Raw genomic sequence first — 25,249 nt, 5'->3', positions numbered from 1 at the left:
TGTTTGCCTGTACGTAGTTATGTATTTGCATAAGATAAATTTCAATCAAATGTCGACTAAGGAAAACACTTAAATATTACGTGGCACTTTTGAGTTCATTAAACTCGTTGGAATGTTATCTTTGAATAGTAAGAAAAATAAAGCTTATGAGGGTCCCAGGCGCTGAAATAGATTAGGGAAATAACTGCAGACATCATTAACACCTGAACACGTTAGTAGGTGGATTTGTCCCTTAAGAATGGGGAAGATTCTTATTCACGGTACATATAAAATACATATGTATGTATGCTATGTATATGAAAGTGTTTACGAATTGAAGTGAAAACCATTGAACTGTATGGCCGGATATGTACACTCAGAAAAAACTTGAATGAAATGGCACTTAAGAATTTTTTTCCTTTTTCGCATGAAGAATTTTTCCTCATTTTGAAGAAATTTGGCCATGCGAATGAGGAAAAAATGTCTTAAGTGCCCATTTTTCTTTAATTGATAGAAAGTTTCTTCTGAGTGTAGGTATTGCTATAATTAAAGAGTATGCACCAAGCGAAAAAATGTTTCTAAAAGCAACGAGCTAAGCAGACTTTCCCGAACTCGGGAAAATATATTTAAAACCTACTGACTCTTAAGCTCGTTTACGAGTTAGCTGAGTCCAATATATTATCCCAAACCACTATTAATTTGTACACACTGAATTTTTTTTTCTAAGGCGCTTTCACAACGTCTTATTTCGTAAAAGAGCGATGACTCGCAAAGGGCAAAGTAAAGACTCTGCTGAGTTCCAAGACAATGGAACTCCATTATTTTTAGCGACGAGTCAAAATTTGATGTATGTTTGGACGATGCAAGGAAAAGGGTCATTCAGAGAAAAACCGAAGCATATCACCGGAACTGTTTAAGACGTACCACAAAGTTTCTGGAGAGTTTGATGGTTTGGGGATGTATGTCAGCAAAGGGTGTAGGGCAACTATTCTGGAGGAAAAACTTCTTCCTTCAGTATCAAAAATTGTTGACTGTGGACGATATATATTTCAACATGGTGGTGCTACTCCCCACTCTGCAAAAAACTAAAGAATGGCTTCAGAAAATAATAATGAAACTTTGTACTGGCCATCATCCAGCCCGGACCTTAATCCCATTGAAAGCTTATGGGCATTCATGAAAAGAAAGCTGCAAAACAACCTCCAAAAAAGTATTGACGGATTAAGGTCCAAAATTCATGAAATTTGGGACTCTATAACTTCCGAAGAATGTAAAAGCTTAGTTGACACAATGCCCCAGCGGCTGCAAGCCGTGTTAAAAAATAAAGGCGACGTTACACAATCCTAGAATAAATAAAAATCACTGTACGAATTAATAATGGTCAACTTGTTCTCTCTTTTTGAAAGGTTTATTAAATTTGTTTTTGTTTTGTTTTATCACGTTGCAATAAGCGCTAATATTTTAATTTGACATTAAAGAAATATACATGAGCCTTAATATGAGCATATTTTCTGGGTGTGGTATTTACCCTTTTATGTGATACTTATGCTATTGTGATAAAAGTTTCTTGGAAAAAATGCTGGGTGTACGAATTAATAGTGGTTTGGGCTAGTATATTTGTAGGTAGAAAAACAATTATGGCTGCCATCTTCACCTAAAATCTGTGAGACGCTGAAGGGGACACACTTTCCCTGCTGGAAATACAAAGTAACAACGCGAACACAGACAGTACGAAACTGTCTAGACTTACAAAAACTACACTGGAAAACTTGGCACACAGAACGGTATTTCTTCTTACACAACGAGGTGGAATGCTCAGTTCTAAAGATTGTCATGCTGAATAAGTAGTTGCGTTTGTCTTTTAATCAACTGGGAAATCCAAGTAGATAATAGCTTTATGCGACACCGCCTCCCAGACGAGCGAGGGGATATCTGCGTAAATAATATGACGAGATCCACCCACACATACTTGAGCCATTTGACCACACAGAGTCTGTGGCTTCCTTGAACGAGTCACGGTCGGCTTACTCCCCACATGACACAAATCACACATCTATTCATTCAATTATGTATAAGGTGAAATCAAAGTATCTTCCAGCAAATTCTCTATGGTCCAACCTCACTAAAACCTCCAGTTTCCTTATACTACTGTGAAGCAAAGTAAAGCGGACCTCGCCCTCTTATCAAGGAAAACAAACATACAAAAATATTATCGGGGCAAATCATCCTAGGAAACTTAGGTACTTTACAATTAGGGTACTCAGTTTTCTATTAATTATCTGAGGTGCTTATTTAAGTTCATGTTTGGTTATGAAAGAAACAAACTACTACAAAGTAGGTCTAACGTTGGCATGAACTGATGCTCGATTTTAAAACATAAATTTTTTATAACTACGAATGATGTGGCCGTCAAACAAGAAATTTTGAAGCCAAAGAGGAAGTATTAACTCTACTATGCAGCTATGGATGTTATTTAGGGTCGTTGCTACTGTGTACAACTCGACAAGTCGTTTCTGCCAGTTCAAAAGGATGCAATTAATAGCTTTTATGAAATAAAGATTTCCTCATTTCCTTTCACGCCATGCCACGCTGCTTCATTTTTCCTGCATCTTTTTTTGTTTATGTTGGCTTTAGAGATAAAGAACACGAAAATGTTGATAGAGTGGGAGAGAAGGAAAATATTAGCAGGCATAAATAAACTTAAAAAAAACAAAGAGTCAAGCAACTTTTTGCATAGCAGCCCCTCGCAGCTAACTTATAAAGCAATAAAAAAGATATACTAAGTTGCCAACATAATTGAATAATTTTATATAGAAAATCCTCAAGATGTAAACAGATTATATGTGGCAGACAGACTGCAAGAGGGAAGTTTGAAGTGAAAATAAGTGGAGCTTGTATGCTTGCGTAGAACATAAACATGCACCTATGTATATCTGCATACATTAAGGTGTGTCGATCTTGGGCATTTTTAAATTTTATCCGCTTTGTTCAAACTTATAATCGAAGAACTTAAACTGATACAATTTGTATTTGCTCTGAAATCAAAACAAAAGTGACACTGCTTTTTCGTATTTTCGCATTTCTGCCCATTTCAGGGAAGTGCAGCGTCTTTAGAAAACTCTCGGTTGTGTGCATTAGCTTGATGTTTTTATTTATTCGTTAAAGCAGCAGTGTAAATATGAATCCTTAAATTCCAACTTTTAAAAGCCGTACAGGTAAGGCGCACAACCACGGGACGCAGTTCTGTATATTTAAATGATTTTCCATCATCCCTTGACAAACCGGTTTCGGAGTTGTACCATCTTCAGTCTCATCTTTTGTTCTGATCTGTTGCCGTGGCTTGTCTTAGTTTTATAGTTTGTAAGTGCATAAGCAGCTATTTTCAAATTGGTAAATAAACACATGTGTACCAATAAACGAACCAAATCATAAAACACACAATAAAGCGACTAAAATTACTGACTTCTACCTTCCTCAGCTAACCACAAAAGTTGATCAGTGGAAACTACCCCCGTTTCTGAATACACACATAACACACACACATTTACTAACACAAACATCCTATTTGACAATACCTGCCCATGCGCCTACGAACTATTAATATGAGACAAACGACAACAACAGATCAGAACGAAAATTGACACTGAATATGGTACAACGGCGAAACCGGTTTTATTTTTTCAAAGCAAGTTTGACAAGGGATGACGGAAAATATATATCAGTTATCCACCCTGGTCGAAAATCAACAGAACAAAATGAATTTATCATCCTGACTTGGAGACACATATATCGGTATTATGAAGATTTTTGTCCTTCCCGTGTTGTCTATAACATAACTGAGAGAAAAATGTTGGCATAATCAAATGTATGTCAATTTTGTATGTCTCAAAAAAATTTCTTAATCAACTTCGCACAAATTGTTGATTCTGAATTGACCTTTTCAACAGTCAAATCAACATAAACAAATTTAATCACACGCAAGTCATAGCTCTGTTAACAAAACACCCTAAGGATACAAATTAAAATGTTAAAATAACAGACTTTCTTCAACATTGGAATAACATTGAAAACTGTTGATATGACAGAGATTTCTGAGGTACTTTGGTAATAAGAACAAAGTACATAGTCAGCGCCGACGGAGTTTATTCTTCTTTAAAATTAGTTGAAGTGTTTGCATGAACAACTGTTGAAATGAACAACGAAATCAGTTCTTTTAACAGAAAAATCAGTTAGATTGATTGAGAATTTCTCACTCTTACAGAATATTGTTCTCTTAAAAAACAATTCGGTTGAATTAACTATAAAGGCTTACATTTCTCCGAATGTTTGTTTTAATTCAAGAACAGCAAACTCGACTTGTTGATTTTACTAGCTTCATTTCTTTCGGTGATATAGTCCTAGCAGCTAAAGACGATTCGGTCCAAAAAGTATTCCTATTGACAGGGCAATTTAACAGCGGGCAAAGAGGTATACATACCTCCAGATATTTAAGAAAAACAGCTCGACATATTGCTTAAAATCCAACGTCACTGATCAAGTTCTGCTGAACGCACCTATAAATGTTCCACACAATTATAGTACAGTATTGTGTATAAAAGGAATAGTAACAAAAAAGGATATATTTAGAGACAATTTACAAAACGTGTAATGGGGCATTCATATGACTGACTAGATAAAAGCATCCGCCTGAAAACCAGTATGAATGTGGGTGATTTCGGGTTCTAAGTTTTGTTTCTGTAGATTTCACCAAATCGTTTTCAGGTGAATCAAAATACATTTGTTTACTTTTCGCGAAAAATTTAAAGGATGCCATTTTTTGTACAGACATATCAAATGGTAGCATAGTTCAACTAATGGCAGTGAAAAATGTATTTTATAATGAAGTTAATTTTTTTTTTTAATTTTTACGGTTACTAAACTTTCCATCTGCATAATTTTTTTCCGTGAACAATCCAAACTACATTCAAATAGACCCAATAGGTTAGAGGAAAAATTATCGTTTCAATTTTTTTTTTTATTCACCAATTTATTGTGCTCGTGCCCTGCGCTTGCCAAGCTAAGACTCCAGGTATTAGGAGGTATACAGCTGTCAGATCTAGGAGCAGCAAGTGGCATAGGTCCTGGAAGGCTTCTAGTATTTGCCAAGAGGACGAAGTTATTTTATAACATAGTGCTACGAATTTAGGGAATTTCCTGATATTTATACACCTTCTGTTAACGTTGTGCATTTATTTAGTAGCAGCATAGTGATGAACCGAAATGCTAATATTCGCCACAATGGTGCGTTTTTTCAGTGTGGTCGTTAAATAAACTTCTGGTAACACTACGGACTCATTGAGTCTATGTGAGCTCCTCATGGACCGGCCAGTTCAACCTAAGCTAACCATTCACCATTTTAAGCAGTTATATATCACTAAGAAATGGCACACCCTAATATACACATATACAGAAGTATTCCGTTTGTATACAACCGCACAACACCAAATGCAAGTGAGAAAGTGCTGAAAATTATTTAAGTAAACAACTAAGTTGATGGTGTTGGTTGGTCGTGGGCTAGAAGTTTTAGCTGCTGGTGCTGCTGCAGTCAATGTTTGTTTTTATTACAACTTATGTACTTACAACATTTTATGTTGCCATTGTGGCTGCTGTGAATATGAATGCCGTAGTAACACGCATAAGTGTTAAAGCATAAATATTGACAATAAAGCAACAACAACGATGCAATGACTAAGCGCATGCTATACTCGTTTTAAATCGCTTGATAAGGTTCCCTATCGGTGTCCCATAGGTCATAAAATATTATTTTCAGACTTTCGTATGTACATATATATATCTCTCTGTACTTGCGATTTGAAATTGGAGTCACTCTTTTTTTTTTGCTTGAGTTTGAGCTTAACAAAATCGCTATAGAATTTATTGCAATTATGATGCATTCCACTGCATACGAGGCGTGTTTGATAAGTTCGACATCTATGCTAGTTAGTTTAATCCCCCATATAAGTGGATATGTACAATTCAGACCAATACATTTAATGGAAGCCACTTGGTGTGAAATAACTAGTTAAAATGCTAGGAATAGTGTGGCTGGCTACTGGCGCTTCTTGCTTTCAACTCCTTCCTTTCAGGGAATCTGCTCCCACATGAACCTCCTTATGTAGTATGCGACAACCCAGCGGGCTTTAAATCTAAATAAAGTGGGTTTCTTTGGTATCACGCTGAAAGCTCCTTACTTGTTTAGGCTAAGTTGAGCTCGTAGGTCAGTAAAGTCCTCAAAAAGATTAGATATACCCATAGTTTTATTATAATTTCTATAATGACCCAAGGGACAAAATATTGGGCTTTTACCTCGCAGCTCATACATCTCCCGCACTCCCTATTTATAAGCATGTAACTCCGAAAGGTACTATCCTGATTTATGCATAATATGAGCCACAAAACTTCTCTTCGAAGATATGAGCAATATTGTTTTTTTAATGTCGTAAGACTTCCAAATAAACTTAAAGGTTTTTCAGACCCTCGCTTCATTCAACGCGTTTCCTGAACGAGTGATGTGCCCTCTTTTGAAAACTGAACAGCATTACATTAGCAGCCACCTTTCTAAAAATGCCAACCTTTCGGTTAACGTCTGCCCATAGGTAATACTGCGGATCTATAAGCACCTCAATCAAGGGCTACTTCGTTCATCCTTTCGGGGATAACTGGAGTCGAATCTTTAACACCGTTTGGAATCTCTCAAGCTGGAGTCTCGTCGATACATGGCTACTAAAATCAGCGATTCCCCCTCCCCGTTTCGCAGATTTTGAGGTACCTCGGTTCTCGCTAATTCGAGCCTCTCTTTCTCTCTGCCTTGCAGATTCTTGGATATAAGGAACGTGTCCCCTTTACACTACACTTCCTATACACAGGCATGTTGCCTTTACCCCATCGCTGCACCTGTTTTACTCCAAGGGCTTCTTCCTCATCATTCTAGTTGCGGTATCGAGGATTTTTCGCTTGCCAAGCGCTAGCTTTTCATGTCAGTTGAGTGAACTGGAGAATTCTTAGCGCGCCCAAGTATTAGTATTAAGTATGGGGAAACTAACCATCCGCCACACCAGCATATCTTACTCTGATAAGGTCACCGTGGCTTTCCAAGGTGGACGAGTATCACGAGATCTCTGTTCAAACACTGCCTGCATGAATGAAGTTCGAAGTTCTTAGTCACCGACGTATCGCTGCCCTCCTAGAAGCGGACCGTCGTAGATATGGGCCCTAAGCCGCTCTTCCACATATTCCAGTGCTATGGAATTCGGCTGAGCCCTCACATCGACTACAAGGTGTCTGCCCCAATTGCATATCTTTGTGGAGTCTTCTTTTTGCAATTTCAACACCAAATATTGTGGGAGCAGCAACACTCCGGTTTTAAAAAGTACAATATACCAGAAACAGAGCCATTACCCGCTCAGCTATTTAAGAATGCTTGTAAAGAGCGGTCTCACATAATTGGTTATATTTATCAAAGAGCACGAAAGGCTGAAAGCCATCGGCAACGTGCTGATAGAACTTTGACCGTGCGTCGTCATTTTTAGAAAGTTTTTTATCAATCACTATACTACAAATCTTGGAGCTCATCCGCTACATCTACATCTGTCATAAGATTTCCTTAACTTGATGCTCAATATACAAAAAAAAATATTAAATTACTAGGAACAAGACGAAGGAGCTGTTGTCATCGTTATTGCAACTTAATAGACAAATAGGTATTCAATACTTATGTTACTTTCGGCAGAGGAATAAATTTCCTTTCGAAACATACCTTTAAGTTTTTTAGCCTTAGGTCGAGAGTTCTTTTTAACATTTTTAGTATTATTGTCATTCGCAACATTTCTTTTAGCTGAAAACCTTATATATTTTTTTGCTGCTTGAGAATATATTCCAGACATTTTTTCTTCCATCCTTTTTTTCTTACAAGAACTAGCAAAATTCGAGAGCATCCAGATTGAGAAATCCATTTAGAAGCGTTCAAATAGGACGAATTTGTTATAGTGTTTTGGTTCCACTAACAATATCATCTAGTTGAAGTGAGTTTGTCATAGCTACACTATTATTAGACAGAAGCTGATAAGTTTCGGTCAAACCATTTCCACCCGTTTGAACTGCCGGAGCGAACTCATTTTCGATAAAGTTTTGGGAGTTGAAAGGATATTTTACAGTTGACTGGAAACCACTGATTATATTTCTGATTTGAATGCTCTTTGAAATGGTAAATAAGACGGGCGTGCAAAGAGCATTCAAATCATAAAATATAGTCAATGGTTTCCAGTCAACTTGAATACATCCTTTCAATTCCCAAAGCCTGGATTGTTTGTCATAAAATCAGTATAATATGTTTGAAGAAATTCCGATATCATCCACCCACTTTTACTGGCCAATCCCAGGAATTCCGGAACACACCCATTTAAAAATTGAGGATTGTAGCGCACGCGTGGGGTTAATTATCCCTACAAGGGTGACCAAACTGCATCTCTCAGCTGAAACAACTTGCCGTTTCCTCTAACTAATTCACAAACCTTTGGCTAATCAATGCCATCGTAATACATCCATATTGTATATATCGTGTGATAATATTAAATATATAAAAATCAAGTTCTGTGTGTGTGTGTGTGTTCCCTATGGAAACGTATTTTCCACACTTCAATGATGACCAAATTTTGGCTATAGGTTCCTTCGATCAAGAAGATTTTTCATATTTCAGAACTAAGTATTTTAAATTAAAATTTTTTCAATTTCACGTGCGCCTCTGGGTGGTGCGACAAATTTTGTATGTCAGCAAAAGTTACTCATACGCCATGTATATACTTAAGCGCAGAACTTTTGTTTGGTCATAACATTGAACTCACAAAAAGTTAAAGCGATTGCATTGAGTTATTTAAAAATTTTTTATTAAATTTAAGCATTCCATTGTAAAAATAGCTGTCTATATGAGATGTAAGACAAAAATTGTGCAGCTAAAATATTTTGATTAAGTTATGAGATTTTGAGTATGAATTGTGTGTGACAAAATAAAATTTAAAAAATAAAACAAAGAATGATAAATTAGAGGAATGAGAGATCTAAGCAAAAGAAGGAGAGAGGTAGAGGGTGTAAAAAAGAAGAGGGAGAGATAAGGAAATTATAAAGGGTAGGAATGACAAAAATTGGGAGATACATTTTCAAGAAGATCAATATAATCTTATATACAGATTGCTTGACTTTGAGTAACGGGAAGGAGTGCGTTAAAATACGCTTTCTTATTTAGATTAGTATCTGCCCAACCCGAGCGACGCCGGGTACCCTACTAGTTGATAAAATACCGGGCACATTCGGCAGAAATAAAGATTCGCCGAATATGCCCCAAGACTAAAACACTTAATCACACATTTTCACAAAATATACATTCTTACCTTTCAGTTATTATCAAAGTTTTTTTTTTTTAATTAAAATCCTAGGAAACACTTTTTTATAACAACCAAAAAACGCCTTAACCTCTCGCAAAATCGGAAAAACGCGTGTAACTTTATCAATTGCCCAAAGAGATGTGTGAAACTTCAAATCGATATTTCTTATTAATGGTGAGTAATTTTTCACCTTTACAGGGTGATGCCAGACTGCTCCCTCATACCGAAAACAGTTTTGCCGAGTGTCGGCCAAAGCCGAAACTACTCAGGTCTCCCCTAATTCTCACAGATTTGAGGACTTTGTGTGTTCCTAAATCAGCGTACTTCTTCACATACTTTGAGTAGGCAACTGAGAAGTAAGCTCCTGTGTGCATATTGGCACCAGTCGGATGTTTAAAAATGCCAAGCTATTTTACCGCAAATTTTTAAAAATAACAAATTTGTAGAACAATAACCTAATTCATATCAAGAGCTGAGGTCGGAGCAACCGTGTGTCCGTGAACTGAACCCACCCCTTTTGGAACCGTCGCCCACCCCGAGCATTACTTCAAGATACTTCTTGTTTTTAAAAAGTCTTCTATTTCTACGAAGTGGCTGATTTGTTTCCACTCTTCTGAGCCAAGGAGCATTTTTGATGTGACGTTTTTGACTGTGATTTGGCCCTCTCTTCCTCTAGTATTTGACGGTGCTGGCTTTAAAAGTTTATTTCCTGCTCTCTTTGCTAGAAACTTTCATGCGCTCTTGATGCGTCTGCTAGTTTGCTTCTCATAGCCTTCTTGTATGGTTGGAGAACTGTTAAAGCCATTACGTGGTCTTCGTTAATTTAAGTGTAAGCTTAATTTAACCAATCTCGCTAAAGCCAATTAATTCTTACAAAGAAGCAAATACAAATATTCCTAAACTTAGATCATTGTCAACTACATTTACCCATTTACTTGCACTTCAAAATGTAATATTCACTTTGGTTACAACACATAAACCGTCTTTTTTACATAAATAATCTCATTTCGAATGAAAAACAAACTCCATTTGCGCTATTTACACACAACAACTAAAACAAACAAAATTTAAATAAACAAAAGTAAAAAGGCAGTTGTTAGTAAACTTTAAAAGTGAGTGAAATGAGAAAACCGAACAGGCAGCGTAAGCGTCAAACAAACGTCAAACCAAAAGTCGGCGAACGAAGTTGCGCAAAGTAGAACAACGGCAGAGGCACAAAGGAAAAGCCAAATGCCAAATGGAGAGAGTTGAAGAAGAAAACATTTAAAACGAAACGTTTCATGTCTGATGGACATGAAAAGGTCCTCGAAAACAAAGCAGTTTTGATGCTCGCAGAAAGTGAGAAAATTAGAGAGAAAGCAATGTTAGTTTAATGAGTGGGGCTGTAGGAGTAACTTTACAGTTATGTATGAATTAAACAGTTATGCGGCTAGTTTAAATGATGCAACTGTTGGCGATTGGAACGGATTTATATAATTTCCACTTACTTACAAAAAGCGCATTTTGTTACAAATATTTGTTTTAATGTAAGAAAATTTAACAAACAAATGTCAGTTGTAGAAACTTAAGAGCGCAACACTTTCAGGGAGAAGACGCTCGCGAAGGGAATTGAAAGGAGATTAAATTATAGGCGGCAAACACCCTTGTGGCATGCCGCAATACAAAACTTTTGTATGCAACAAAAAAGTGTCGAAGAAGGAACTATGGAAATTTCACAGTTTGTGCAAAAGTTTGTTTGTTTTGGCCACTAAAAATGGAGACAAATGGCCCGCAATGCACTTTAATGTGTTAATTGCTCTACACGAGCTCAAGAAATTAGTTATTATTTGTCACTTTTACAGTTGTAGTATTTTGTTACTTAATTCTGCCACTTTTCGGGGAATTTCAACAACAACAAAAAAGTAGTACATTGATAATTAAATAAAACTGTAATTGTAAGCTATTGTACAAACTTAAAGCTCCCACTTCCATATAACCGGAACGAAAACTTTCAACTTTATTACCGTCGTCTTCCAACAGTTTGAAATAACTCTGTCATAAAAGGCGCTTAAAACAACAAATATTAAATATGTAATAATGCACTTAAAACTGTCTCAAACTGCGCACCGCAAAAGCATTAATTTCGCTCTAAATGCTGTCCGTCAGCGTTGGTTTCTTAGCTGTAACTTCATAATAAAAACTCCCTTTTGCTGCACGCCTGGCTGCAGGCTTTCCATTTTAATTTATTTAGTCTTGCTTTTTCATGCGGCTCGACTATGCTTAAACAAACCCTAATGATGTAGGCGTTGTGCATTTTGCAGTAGAAGGAAGTACTTAGCGATTTTGTTGTGCTCACTTTCTTTTCCTATTTTGCTTAAATTTTTTATTTAATACATTAAGTTTCTTTTTACTATGTAAATTATGGTTTTAGGAGTGTGGTGGCACCTGTACAAAAAAAAATGTTGCAAAAGACTGCTCATATTTTGAAACTAATGTTGAGAGCTACATTTTTTTGTTATCCTTAAAAAAAATGACCAAAAACTATTTTATTATAACTTGATCATTTGACATCTGATTTTTGAAATTGGTATGTCGTTATTATGGCACCATAAAACTTATTCCTAAGTTCTGTTGAGCATTGTAGCGGTGTTTACGTAGTCGATTTCTCATAGTCTAACGAAACGAGAAGCATTCAATAAGAGCTCCAACTAATAAAGCAGAAAAAACCATGTGATAATGACTTCAGAGCTAAAAAGAACATTAGAAGGAAATTTAAAGCTTTTGAAACCCGTCTTAAGCAAATTTATTTTTGAGACTAAAATAAAGCCTACGCGAATGTGAATAAGGACTCTTTCTACGAAAGACAAAAAAGAAGGGGTGACCCTGCAGGAGAAGGTTAGGTTAGGTTGAACTAGCCGGCCAATAAAGATCTCACATAGAATGAATGTGTACATATTGTAACCAGAATTTGTTTGACGACCAAATGAAACAGCGCTAATTACGTTCCTGGACTTATGTTATAGAATAATTTCGTTCTATTTGCAAATACTAGATGTTTTCTAGAACCTTGCTTAATTGCCACCTCGAGATCTGGCAACTCTGCCGCCCTTAATAGCTGAAGCCTTGAGAACACAGGACACGACCGCAGTGAGAAATGAAATGTTGAGTAAATAGTCTCTATTAAGCACTCAAAAACCTGGGCCGCGTTCCCAAGAAAGATAAGGAGTCATATCCGCAAACACTACGTCACACAAGAACTCAGCCGTATGAGCAAAAATAGCATAAAAGGGCCCTCAATATCAAACACCCGGAACTTGCGTTTGAGGAAAGCAGAGCTCCTCTAGCTCCCCCAGCGGGTTAGGGGGCTTAGAATTTACCCGCGGTAGATATGCCTGTTGTAAGAGGCGACTAAAATACCAAATCAATACAAGGGGTTCTCAGCGCAACGTATAACTTCTCCAACCCTATTGTCAACCTCACCTACTCGTAGCGAATCATGTTGCATTAACCGCCGAGGCTCTGGCGACCCCAAGTTCCTCTTGGAACTAGGGGGTGGGGAGGGCGGTATGGCCTAGGTGTGATGTAGTCATATAAATCGTTCCCGAGATGGTCGAGCTAGTACCTTAATGGTGCTGTGTTACCGTAACGTACCGGATCTATATCCGGCAAAGGACTATCAACATCGGCAATACTCCGCAAAGCCTTCGGGGAGTGTCTTTATCGTTAATACAACAACAACAACAACAGAACTCCTCCAGCACAACAGAATCAACTCCGGCATAGCCCCAGCGTGTTAGGGGGCTTAAAATAAACCCGTGGCAAGTATGCCTGTCGTTAGAGGCGGCAAAAATATCCAAATGATTCAAGGGGTTGCCGGCGCAACATATAGCTTCTCCAGCCCAATTCTCAACGTCATCTATCCGTGGCGAATTCTGTTTCTTTAGCAGTCGAGCCTCTGGCGAGTCCAAGTTCCTTATGGATCTCAGGTGTGTAGGCCGGATGGCCTGGAAAGTTGAATGTAGTCGTTTCCGATATTATCAGGTTTGTACCTTAATGGTGCTTGTTATCAGAACGTACCGAATCTAAATACGGCAAAAGACCATCAACATCGATTTCACTCCACAAAACCAACAACGGCATACCGAATGTATATACTGCTTGAACGTGTCCCCACATGACACTAACCATCTTTTCAATTGCACGTGGAAGCAACGTCTTTAACACTCATATCTATTTGGTCCAACCCTGTTGAAACTGCAAGTTTCCTTGGATACTGATGACAATTTGTGAGTAGTCGCACCTTTTGTATGAGGCGCAGTACTACTACAACAACAACGTAACTTGGTAAGTACGGTAAATTTTAAAATGCCCTTTGTGGTTGAGCAACAATTCATGATGATGATTTTATCAATTTGCTTTAAAACTTAAATGAAGCAATTCCGCACCCCACTGATTGGACTATTTGTTGTTTTGATTTCAAAACTAAATTCGATTTGTTGAAAGAATGTTTTTTGAAGCACAAAACTACAGGCAACCTATTTTACATGTTTCCAGTTGTTGTTGTTGTTGTTGTTGTAGCGATACGGTTGCTCCCCGAAGGTTTAGGGAGTGATCGATGTGATGGTCCTTTGCCGTTTACAGATCCGGTACGCTCCGGTAACACAGCATCATTAAGGTGCTGGCCCGACCATCTCGGGAACGATTTATATGGCCACATTAAATCTTCAGGCCAATCCGGTATTTTAGTCGCCTCTTACGACAGGCATACCTACCGCGGGTATATTCTAACCCCCTGACCCGCTGGGTTAACATGTTTCCAGTGTTGCACGTCTGTAATCAATCACTCCTTTTTGAGGATGCAACACTAAAACTTAAATCAGATTGCGTTCAAAGAGCAATAAATATCTAATTTTATATTACTAAATGAGCAATTCACTTCGTTTGTTTTTGATCACAGGAAGTAAACAAAATATTACATATAAATTCTTAAAAAAGTTTATTAAATTAAATCTATTGTATTGAATAGCTAAAACTTTACATTAGGGAGCCTAAAAGCCTTAAACAATTAAAATCTAATTTTATTACTGATATTAGCTAATATGATACAACTCTAGAAAAAGGAAGAAAAAATAAGATAATAGATTTTCATATTTAAAATGAAAAGAAGAATTTATGGATCATTCTCCCTTTATCCATTAAATGCCACAAATAGCGAATTTCATGTGTTGATTTTTTAAGTTTAAATGATTTTTATATTTCTTTTCAATTAAGCACTTTATTTTTTAACTAATAAAATGGCCTATTTATTGACTCATCATCAAACTATGCGTTAAAATCTTACAAAACTTTAGAATTAGAGTAGCCATACGGGAGACAAAAAATACAAAACAACAACCTTGCGAAGCATTAAATGAACCTCAGCGTGCTTTCCGCCTAAATCAGCACCACTTCTGTGTACGGCGGCATTTCGGAATTTTTCAAACGCCTCTTGTATTAGACCAAATGTTGGCAGTGACTGCTAAATACTTAATTATTTTGTAGTAGTGTGCGACGAACAGGCGGTACGCAGCCCTGCTTAAGCCAAACGAAGGGGCGTTGCGGCCTTTCTACACACTCTATGCTTCATAGTTAGTCGTAGAGACGTTTAGATTGACATTATTTCCGCCCAAAAGCACAGTTACATCAACACACCTGTTTTTTTTTTTTTTTTTGACAATATTGTCCCATTGAACTTTGGGGGCTACCAGCTGTGAGTCATTCAAAAACATACAATTGTTACCATATTGTCGTCGAAGAGAGTGATTGCAACAAAGAAACAACAGATATCCCAAAGCGAAAAAAAGTCGGATCGAGGAAGACTGATTTATATTTGTAAGAGGCCCCAAATAAGTAAATTTAATTCATCAAAGATCGATGATCTAGCTTAGGTAAGGTAAGGTTGCGCGGCAGCTGTCCAGTTAAAGAGCAGCTCACTTGAACACTTTTATGTTAGTCCGTTGTGTCACCACACACTTCAACGGTAAAACTGGCTTCCAGCTAATTAGCGAATCTCTGCATCGCAACGATAAAGCTACGAATATGACACTCATTGATCTTAGAACTTACCTCCGGTCAGTCGAATACGTCCAGACCGAGATATTTACGCCTCGTTTTCACAAAGGCTGGGCAGCTGAGCATACATTGACTGAATTATCTCATCTCGTCGTCCTCTATGAAGCTAAAACAGCTGCGGCGGTCTTGCTTATAAAGGCATACAGGGGTAGAACCTTAGTTGACACTCCAATAACCATAGCAAAATGGGCTTTTGTAAACCCCAACAGCTCCACCGAGTGCTTGGAATCAACAAAGTGTCAGAAAGACCTCGACACAAGGCAAGAGGTGCTGTCAGCCGAGTATTTGCTTAGCTTGTTCGAGACCCTGTCTAGTAGCAGAGAGCAATAGACCAACGTAATCCCAGAGTATCCACTGACTGATACGTTCAATTCGTCCGTGCTTGATCAGGACAAGAGATAAGCCTGAAGTTTACCTTATGCCCTGTTACTCAGAGAATATTTTTTAAGTAGTTAGATGCCGCCGCAAGTGAGGTCAAGCGGAGCTTATCGCTTCCCTTATAGTGGCGCCCGCTACCTGGAAGGTGCTGCAGTGATCTGGCAGCCTAAATTTCCGGCTGACACCGAGCTTTCGCCTGAATACTCCACCCTCAACCCTTCCGTCTAGCCTAAATCCATCCGTGAACAGGTTCACCAGACTCTCGTCGTATTTTAATTTCCCATTCTATTGAGTGAAGAATGCAGCAAAAGGAGCGGAAGTCGGCGCACAGTTGTTTGTCAGGGATGAAGTTGGCATCGGTTCGATTGCTGGAGTGCGCGTAACTGACATGCTAATATCCAGCGTCACAAAGCCGTATTGCCGCCAGGGCGCCAATTTTGCTTACGATGACAACCGGGTACGGATTGAGTATCGCGCTTACTGCCAGTGTAGGTGTTGTATGAAAAGCCTCGCCCTTTTGAGTCTCCAGGGTTTTTCAATTGCCCCTCGACAGCAGTACAAGGTAACTAGAGCATTTCTAGCTCTGTCCTTTACATTAAGCACTAAACGCAGTCTTCTCAAAAAGCGTTTAGGACCGATAACACTCTTTCCAACCCAATAATTGTAGGCTCGCCAAGTTTTGGAGCTTATCCAGAGTGGTATCGTCAGGGCCCTGTAATTTGAAGGGGTGGAAGCTGTTGATGGCGTATCCTATTTTTCCTGTTTATAAGCGAGCCCAGCAGTATCTCCGAATAAAGCCGAGGGCTCTGCTTAGCTCAGTTAGCTGATGGGCTACCGCATTCGGGGAAATTTGTGCTCAAGAGGACGTATAGTGATTCCCCAGCAGATTCCGCACACACCTTATATTCTTCTCTCGCGAAGTGATCGTTGTGATGTTCTTTGGACAGAGTTTCGCTGAACCTCGTTAGCTCACGGGACATTGGTGCTATGCCTATGTTTGTTATGGGGCAACTTGATGTATCCTTTTAGAAACTGTTACTACAGATAACCATATTTCACGCTGCGGTGAAGTTAATACAGCTCAACTACTTGGCAGATGTTATATTATGACGGCCAAATTTTCTGACTGTAGTACCAAAGTGTCACCAAAGAGTCATCTAGCATGATTTTGATGGCAGGGTACTAGTTTCTCGTTCACTTGGTGGTTAAGTATCTCACCAATCACAAGATCCATTCCGTGACTCGAAATTGCGCTGTTTTTCTCGGCTGTTTAGGAAACAGCATTTTCCACGGGTAGGTGGAGTTCCGATTGATTCTTGTCGCGCTTTCTTTGAGTGTGCGAAATCGGCATTTTTGTTCTATAGTCGCTCTCAATGATTGAATTTACCTTGTTTTAAGTGAGAAACTTTGCACTTAAGCAGATCAAAGCTTTGAGCATTTCGTAAACAGAAAATTTTGAATAAATCATATTTTTAAAGCTTAACCAAAATCTAGAAGCGGTTATCCAAAATTTCGCGTAAAACTATTATTCAATTAATTTCTGCCCATCTGCTTACTTTTGCAAAAAAAAGTAAAAGAATTGAGCATTCCCACTATTGATTTGCTTCGAAATAAGAAAACTAAATTTAACTTTACATTTTTAATACTAACACATGTACAGCAGCGTACACGAAAATTGCAGTGACAATTTTTAATAAACTTCGTCCATTTAAATCTCTTTTTTATTTGGTTTTTGAAATTCGGAACTGAAACTTGCAAACCGGTCTCAAAAACGTGTTCGAAAAAAATAGAAAATGTTTAGCAAAATTTGGAACTTTTTATTTAAAGTTTTCTGCACTCAGAGAACTTCCAATAAAAAGTTCGAAATTCTCATAAAACTCTCGAATTTTTTGAAAATGGTTTTGAGAGTGGTTCTCATAGTTTTACTTACAAAATCAGTAGACGTTTTGCTAAAATTATCGAAAAAAATATAGGAACTTAATTGTTCAAATTTGATTAAAAAACTCTCTTGTTCGAATTTTTCAATTTTTCGAAAACGGTTTTGCGATTGATTTCCATAGTTTCAGTTACAAAAGTAATAGAAGTTTATATTAAATTATCGAAAATAAAAAGAGGAGTTTAATCGATGAAATTTGATCAAAATTGCTACTGCTACTTTTATGTTCGCAGCTGTACGTGCATAGGCACATAACTACATATACATATTTTGGATCAAAATCTCAGCGCTTCTTTAAAATAAGTAAACAAAAAAAACAACAAAAATGTAAATTGCAAAATATAAGAAAGCTGTACGCCATCCACATTAATGTTGCTCTCGACATCGAGCTAATTGGCCGTGGTAATTGAATTGCATTTAAATTTAAAATGGAAATTATTTTTGCTTGGCTTTTAACTTTTGTTTTGTTTTAACTTAAATTAACATTTTAATAGACAAAGATCGAATTTAGACTTTTTTTCGGCTTCGTACAAATTCGCCTAGAAAATTTCGATTCGTCAAATCTTGAGGTTAGGGTAATCAGGAATACCTCATCGAGTGCTTTTTCCCCCTCTCGATATTGCTGAAGATAACATCTTTGCATTCCTTTCTTTGGTTCTCGACCTCTTAAAAATTAGTTGCCACAAAAATATGTTGGTGTCAAAACACGCAAATATAGTGCCATTTTAGTATTTGTAATCCACTTTGATATTTGATGTTGATAGTACCTAGTACCGTAGCACAGAGATTCGTGTCTCCGCTATTAAGCACAACTCGTTTTGTAGCGAATTATTTAACCACTTCAATAATTGTCACTAGATGGGTCTAACTCTCCCTTGCGCGCCTAGCAAGAGGGTTACAAACACGGATACATACATACAAGTGAAGCTAATATAAGCGTGTTAAAAATTGGGTGAATTTCATACCAAAGAAGTGCTGAAAAAAACTTTTCTAAAAATAAAGTTCAAATTATTAAAATAGTAAGAAAATTTGTGGATGTTGCTTCGGCCGGAACTTGAAACCAGGACGTTCATTGTGAGAGGCAAATTGCACCACAACCACGCCACAGTGACTTGCTGTCCAAATCTGCCCTTACTCAATACAACGAGCGGTTGCCAGCGCAATATATAGCTTCTCCAACCCAATTGTCAACTTCACCTACCCGTGACGAATCCCGTTTCATTAACAACCGAGGCTCTGCCGACCCCGAACTCCTGATGGATCTAGTGTGAGGGCGGGATGGCCTGGAAAGTTTCGTGTGGTCATAACAAATCGAAATGGTCGGGCTTATGGTGCTTGTTACCGGAACGTACCGGATCTGCATGCGGAAAAGGACCATCAACTTCGATAACACTCCCAATGCCTTCGGGGAGTATCCTTATCGCTACAACAACAACAACAACAACAACAGCAATACCCATATCACTCCGAAAGGTGTAATACTGTACAATTACACCAAAATTATTCACATTGTCCTAGTTTTGATATTACTCCAAAAAGTGTTAGAACTACACTTTCTTTTTTTGTGTGTATAAAACTTTCTGTAAGAAAAACAAGAACATTTATTCCAAGAGAAAAGAAAAATGGTGCGCATTCAAAATTTCATCTATCTTGCTCTCAAGTTTGCCAAGCTTGCTCGTTTATCAAATGAAGTCCATCAGTTTTCATTGCCTACTTAAAATTTTGTTTCATTTGCGTGACTCTCGGCTACTCACGCCCATCAAGAGAAAATTCTTCGTCTGCGTAAAAAAAAATGGTATAGGCCTTTGCAATATCATCGATCTAAATTTCGTTCGGTTTTGATGAAATTACCCAAATCCCACATCCATTCGGCCTCAAAAATTAAGTTCGGTCGGTCTCTATATTTGTCCATACTCGTACAAACACTTTTTCACATATCTGAATTGCCAATTGGTTGATGTCTTTTGTTGTTCGTTGTGTCGAATTGAAAAATTTCAAAAATGTTTACACCATTTTTTGCAGTATTTTGTGACAGTACAAATGTTTTCAGGGTACAGCATGAAGCTAATGTAGAACTGTTAGTCATATAATGTAGGAGAAATAGTTGAGAATGTTAGGGTAGAATATCAAACATGCTTTCATATATCCCCGCCGATTGGGCAATTCCAGTTAAATAATTTGGTAAATTATTACGATCGTGTAGATCACGAATCGGAGACCTCAAGGCATAAATGATGCGATTAATATAACAACTAAAGCGGACGAAGCTGAGAAAAACTTAAGGATCTTTACCATACTTTCAGGAACCTCTCTGAAGTAAAAAACTTGCCACACTTTGATAAAAACTTGCAGAGAAAGTTCATTTAAAAAAGGCTGATAATATTCATTGATTTCCGAAAAAAATTGATCGCATTGATTGCTGTATCGAGCTTATTCTAATAGTATTGTGAAAGTTCCTCGAGCGAGGCACCCGAAAGTTCTCAGGTTATTGTTTTTGTTGTTGTAGCGATAAGGAGACTCCCCGAAGGCCTTGGGGAGTATTATCGATGTTGATGGTCCTTTGCCGGATGCAGATCCTGTACGTTTCTGTACCAAGCCCCACCATCTCGGGAATGAATTGTTTTGACCACATGCGACCTTCTAGGCCATCCCGCCCTCACACCCCTAGGTCCATGGGGAGTTCGAGGTCGCCAGGGGGTCGGATAGGTGAGGTTGACAATTGGGTTGGAGAAGCTATATATTGCGCTGGCAACCTCTTGAATCTATTTGGTATTTTAGTCGCCTCTTACGACAGGCATACCTACCGCGGGTATATTCTAACCCCCTAACCCGCTGCGGGTTTTTTTTATCTTTAAAAGTTCTGAGGTCTCAGTTTTTGTTGCAAATACTCTATTTCGATGGACTTTGACGCCCTTTACTCATGTGCTAAGTGATTTCGATGTAAAAAATTTGTTGTTTCTAATATTAAAAATCAAAATTTTTGTTGCCACTTAAGTTCGGAATTGAGTCTTACTGAATATTTGCTTCACAAATACTTAAAGTCCATTTAGATTGAAAAATCTGCTGTAAGGAAGATATTGGTCATCTATTAATTGTACTCTACCTTTATAGTTTGGCACATGAGTCAAAGTCTGACGAAATAGCGTATTCGCGACGAAAATGGAGACCTAAGAATTTTCGGGTTTCCCACTTGAGAAGCTTTCACTCAGTTCTATTTGCTCAATGTATCGTTCCTAAAATACAAAATTATTCGTTCGTATATTCAAAGGAACAATTATGGTTGATTTTAATCCAAAGGCCGGTAAGAGCTCTCTCTTGTTTCATTTATTTGTTTTACGACTCTCAGAGCCTAACTTATAAAATGTATTGTAAAGCAAACGATCACAAATAATTTGCTCTTGGCTGTTTTCATGATATCGAATGAGCGTTATTCTATGTCCTCACTTTGGCCATTGTTAATGCCTTGGTTGTCGCGTGAGAGCTGAGGGGGTCTAGTTGATTGATTGAGATACTCCTGTGCAATATAATTGTTTTAGTGATTGCCAACAGTACACAATATAGAGGAGTATATGCAGAGGCACGCCTTTGGGTTTTGGTAGTAATTGAGCTTCTGAACACCCTGTGCAATATTTTAAGGGTTATCTGGACATCTTGACTAGATGCACCGACTCATATGAACTGTCAACTAACCCTGTAAAAATGAAGCTGGTTCTTTTTATGAGATACAAGATCCATCCCCACCTTCAGAACACAGTTGTTTGGGAAAATACCGTGGGTATTTTCTGATAGGGTTAAGTTTCTGGGGTTTAAATTGGGCGGTAAATTGTCCTGGAGATAAAATGCGTAGGATGGGGCTTCGGAGGGTTCAGTTGCTTGTATTGTTGAAGGAGGCCATCGTTTGGAGCTGGGGACTCTCGCCAAGGGTAGTACACTGATTTTATTAAATGATAGTCAGATGGATCTGTAGGGTAGTGGTCTGGTCGAACGAACTTAACACAGCGAGTATTAATATGTGAGTGTCAGAACAACGTACTGCACTGGTTGGTATCAGCGACGCTCTAACTTGGCATTGAACGTTATGCTGAACATACATCATCCGCTGTGTCCGGAGCTCGATGTAAGCCGTAAGTTTAAGTTTCCTGATCACTGCATCTTCTTTAAACCGGAGGTTGGAGAAATTAAGGATGCGCTGGATGAGTTTCTATCCAGTGCCACTACGACTAGAGAATTTAAGAGCTACTCTGATAGCCAGATAGATATGACTGGCCTCGCTTGCGGTAGCGTCGAGGTATTTTATTATTAGTATCATCTGGCTCCCGGGATATAGCAATTTACCTTACAATTGTCACGGGGACCTCTACGCGCGCATGGGTACAACTCAACCGAAAACAGATCCATAGATGACTGTGCTCCCACCTGTGCTCTTCTGCTCTATAGACGGGCTTCGAGTCAGCTAAGCGGCGGCCCATACCTCTTGCCGGGCAAGACTGGGATTTTGACGGGTCACTGTTCAATTGGAGTCCTCTTGCTGCAGCTATATGGGGGATAAAATGGTGGAGTTATCGACGCAATTCATGCTTGACTGTTCAGCTTTTGCCAGAATTAGGCGAAAATATATTCGGTTTTGGTTTACTACGATCTATGAGGCACTTATCCAGGGTCGAGAAAGGTTGTATTCGGTACTACATGGTTGCTATGTATTATCGTAACGGACTTTCATGTTCTACAAGTGGGACTCCCATGCCGGGGTAACTGCCACTCATCTTGACATAACCCATCTTCAAAAGTTCCGGGGGTTTGCGGCCTAATGTATTGTTGTTCATTGTACCAGTTTTTCGAGCATCAGCAAATCTCATCAACGCCAGTTTAGCGATCAAATAGACCCCTTCATCCATATAACTAAAAATTATCTTTATCAGTTTTGTTAGCTGTACTTACATTGGAAGGAAATCGTATAGAAAAATTGTTTAGTCTCTTACTTTTTTGAATTTCTGAACTTTGTTTTATTGCATTTATATTGCTGTAGATTTTTTATTGGCTTTTGTGATAATTGTTTTTATTTTATAATTTGTATTTATTTACAAATCCTGCTTTATATAACTATTGACAATAAAATGAAAAGTGTTCGTTTAGTATTATCTTTCTTTTCTTTTTTCCAGATTGCGAAAGATGCAAAATAAGCACAAAAAGGTTAAACCTCAACAAATTTTGCAAAAGAGACTACGGTAGGTACTATTATTTAAAAAAAATATGTATATTTTTTGCTAAACTTAAATTACACTTGAAATGAAAAAAATTTATATTTACTTAACAATTTGGTTTTTTTTTTCACTAGCAATAATGGCGAAAGTGATTGGCCGCGAATCCAGCACCGAAGTAACAAGCAGCAGCGAACAATACACCAAAGAAAATCAACAAATGGATCACGACGACGAAACGGAGGCAATGGAAACAAACTCACACGAAATAGTCAAATACGATATACAAATACAGGCGATCTTCAAACGTACACCACTCGAGTACGCAACAACGAATACAATCCTAAAACGGGGACCTTTGACCTGGATCATACCGATTAAGAATTTAGAATGTCGTTGTCCCAGAATCAAAATGAATCGGTGAGTATTTTTAAGGGGCAAAAAATTAAATATTCCACTTGATCTTCGACCTAGGACTTAGTGTGTTAGTGGGCCTGTCTTGTGATATTAATTCCACTGATACGAAATTATCAGGCAATGGACTTCATTATGACTACGGGTTTTCAATAGCACTAGATATTTAGTCTAGTGATATTTTCACTACATAAATATATCAGTGTTCGTTCCTGCCATTCTTTCCATTCCGCACCACTAATTATCAGACATCAAAGTTATTCTGAGTGTACTCTCCTATTCCGCATTCAATGCCAGAATTGTGAGCCCCACGTTGGGCGCCATTTTTTTCTGGTTGCAAGTTTTTGAAGTTATAAGAATTTGGCATTCAAAAAAAGTTCCCGGTACAAACTTAAATTTAATTTTAAAATATCATAAGACATCAACTGATAACCCGGAATAACTCTATCTCTACCTATAGGCTAGGATCGGTTTCAATTTTTTTCAAAACCTGTACACCTTTCTGAAATATGAAACAACGTACAGAATAGAACGACCGCGGTCTGTATTTCCTTTTTCCGACCGGTTAATTATCTTTGAAGATGAAATAAGAGCCAGAGAAAAAATGACAACGTTTAACCGAGGGAGCGAAAAATATATAGCGGCAGAGGCTTTATAGCCCTGGTTTTAAAAAAAATAGAACTTCTAGATTTACCTGAAGATCTTTATTTGAAGCAGTGCAGCCTAACCATGGAAACTAAAGACAAAATCCTAGAACTTTCTCTATCTCTCCACCTACCTATCCTCTGTCTTAATCTCTTCATCTTCCTTTCTTATTTTCTCTCCCCTCTGCGTATTTTCAACTTCTTTCTTTCCAGTAAATCTACGCCCTTTTTTATTTCTTTTGCTACTCTTCTCATAGCTTAGTCTCACTGTCACTAGTGCTCTTATTCTTATGTTAATGCTATTCTTACACTTCCTGATAACCTTTTATTCCTACTTTTCACCAACAATTTCATTTACTCTTACCCGTAGTTCTGTTCCCTTAACATTTCCGTCTTCCCACTACCTTCCGATCCGTTTCGTTCTACATATCTCTTTAGTACTTTTCGTTCCAACTTTGTCTTTCCTACCCTTTTTTACATCATTTTTGCATACCATTACAGAAGCAGTAAAAAAGTACCAATACTTTTCGCATAAAATTTTAAAGTGAATATTTTTTCCTAATTATTTTATATATTTAAAGCAATTGCTGTGGTGGTGTCCCTTTTACTATTTTAATATTCATAATGAATAACATTTCTAATTAAATATTTTTGCTTTCATCTCATTCACAGCTCTTATCTGATACTGGGCAAAGATTCGGAATCGCCACCCGGCTATCTTGGTATCGGGCCGCGCTCCGTTGTGATCGAGTGGAAGGATGAGTGGTATCGACGTATGAAACGTTTCCAAAGACGTGCGCGAACGTGTCAGTAAATTTTTACAATAATAAAAATAATATTAATACTAATTGAGAACACTCACACTTCCTTGCACACAAATATTTTAAGCATACAAATTTGTATTTATAGTAATAGTTTTAAATAATCTGGCATAATTAAGGCTTAATTACTTAAATGCATTCAAAATTTAATAAAGTTTTTTGCAAAAATATTTATATACGTATTTAATCATATGCATTTGTATGTAACTGATAATTTTTCGCTGTGTAAAAACAATTAACATAAGTTTTTTTTATTATTGAGTATATGAAAAGTGGCAATATCTTATGTGAGCTATTTTATAGGTTTTTTTTTTCAATTTATGTTTTTATTTATTTGTACGCATAAGTTTTTATTTTTTATTTTTAAGACCTA

General features: G+C 37.6%; 1 protein-coding gene across 3 annotated transcripts in view; it reads left to right on the top strand.

Annotated features, from left to right (window-relative positions):
• NetA (Netrin-A) overlaps window positions 1–24,971 on the top strand; it is a 425,004-nt gene extending 400,033 nt beyond the window's left edge. The window contains exons 5-7 of one of the 3 annotated variants that reach the window (XM_067779055.1): window positions 22,959–23,024; window positions 23,135–23,417; window positions 24,728–24,971. In XM_067779055.1, coding sequence (XP_067635156.1) covers window positions 22,959–23,024; window positions 23,135–23,417; window positions 24,728–24,869 — 491 coding nt within the window. In that variant the 3' untranslated portion in view covers window positions 24,870–24,971. Of the gene's footprint in view, window positions 1–22,932; window positions 23,025–23,134; window positions 23,418–24,727 lie in introns of all 3 variants that reach the window. The other 2 variants (XM_067779054.1, XM_067779056.1) reach the window with 2 other exon arrangements.
• Window positions 24,972–25,249: the final 278 nt, after the last annotated feature.

Source organism: Eurosta solidaginis, chromosome 4, assembly GCF_040869045.1.
Source record: "Eurosta solidaginis isolate ZX-2024a chromosome 4, ASM4086904v1, whole genome shotgun sequence".
Lineage (NCBI taxonomy): Eukaryota > Metazoa > Arthropoda > Insecta > Diptera > Tephritidae > Eurosta > Eurosta solidaginis.
Note: the sequence above shows the minus strand (reverse complement) of the source record. Positions and strands in the feature narration are given on the sequence as shown.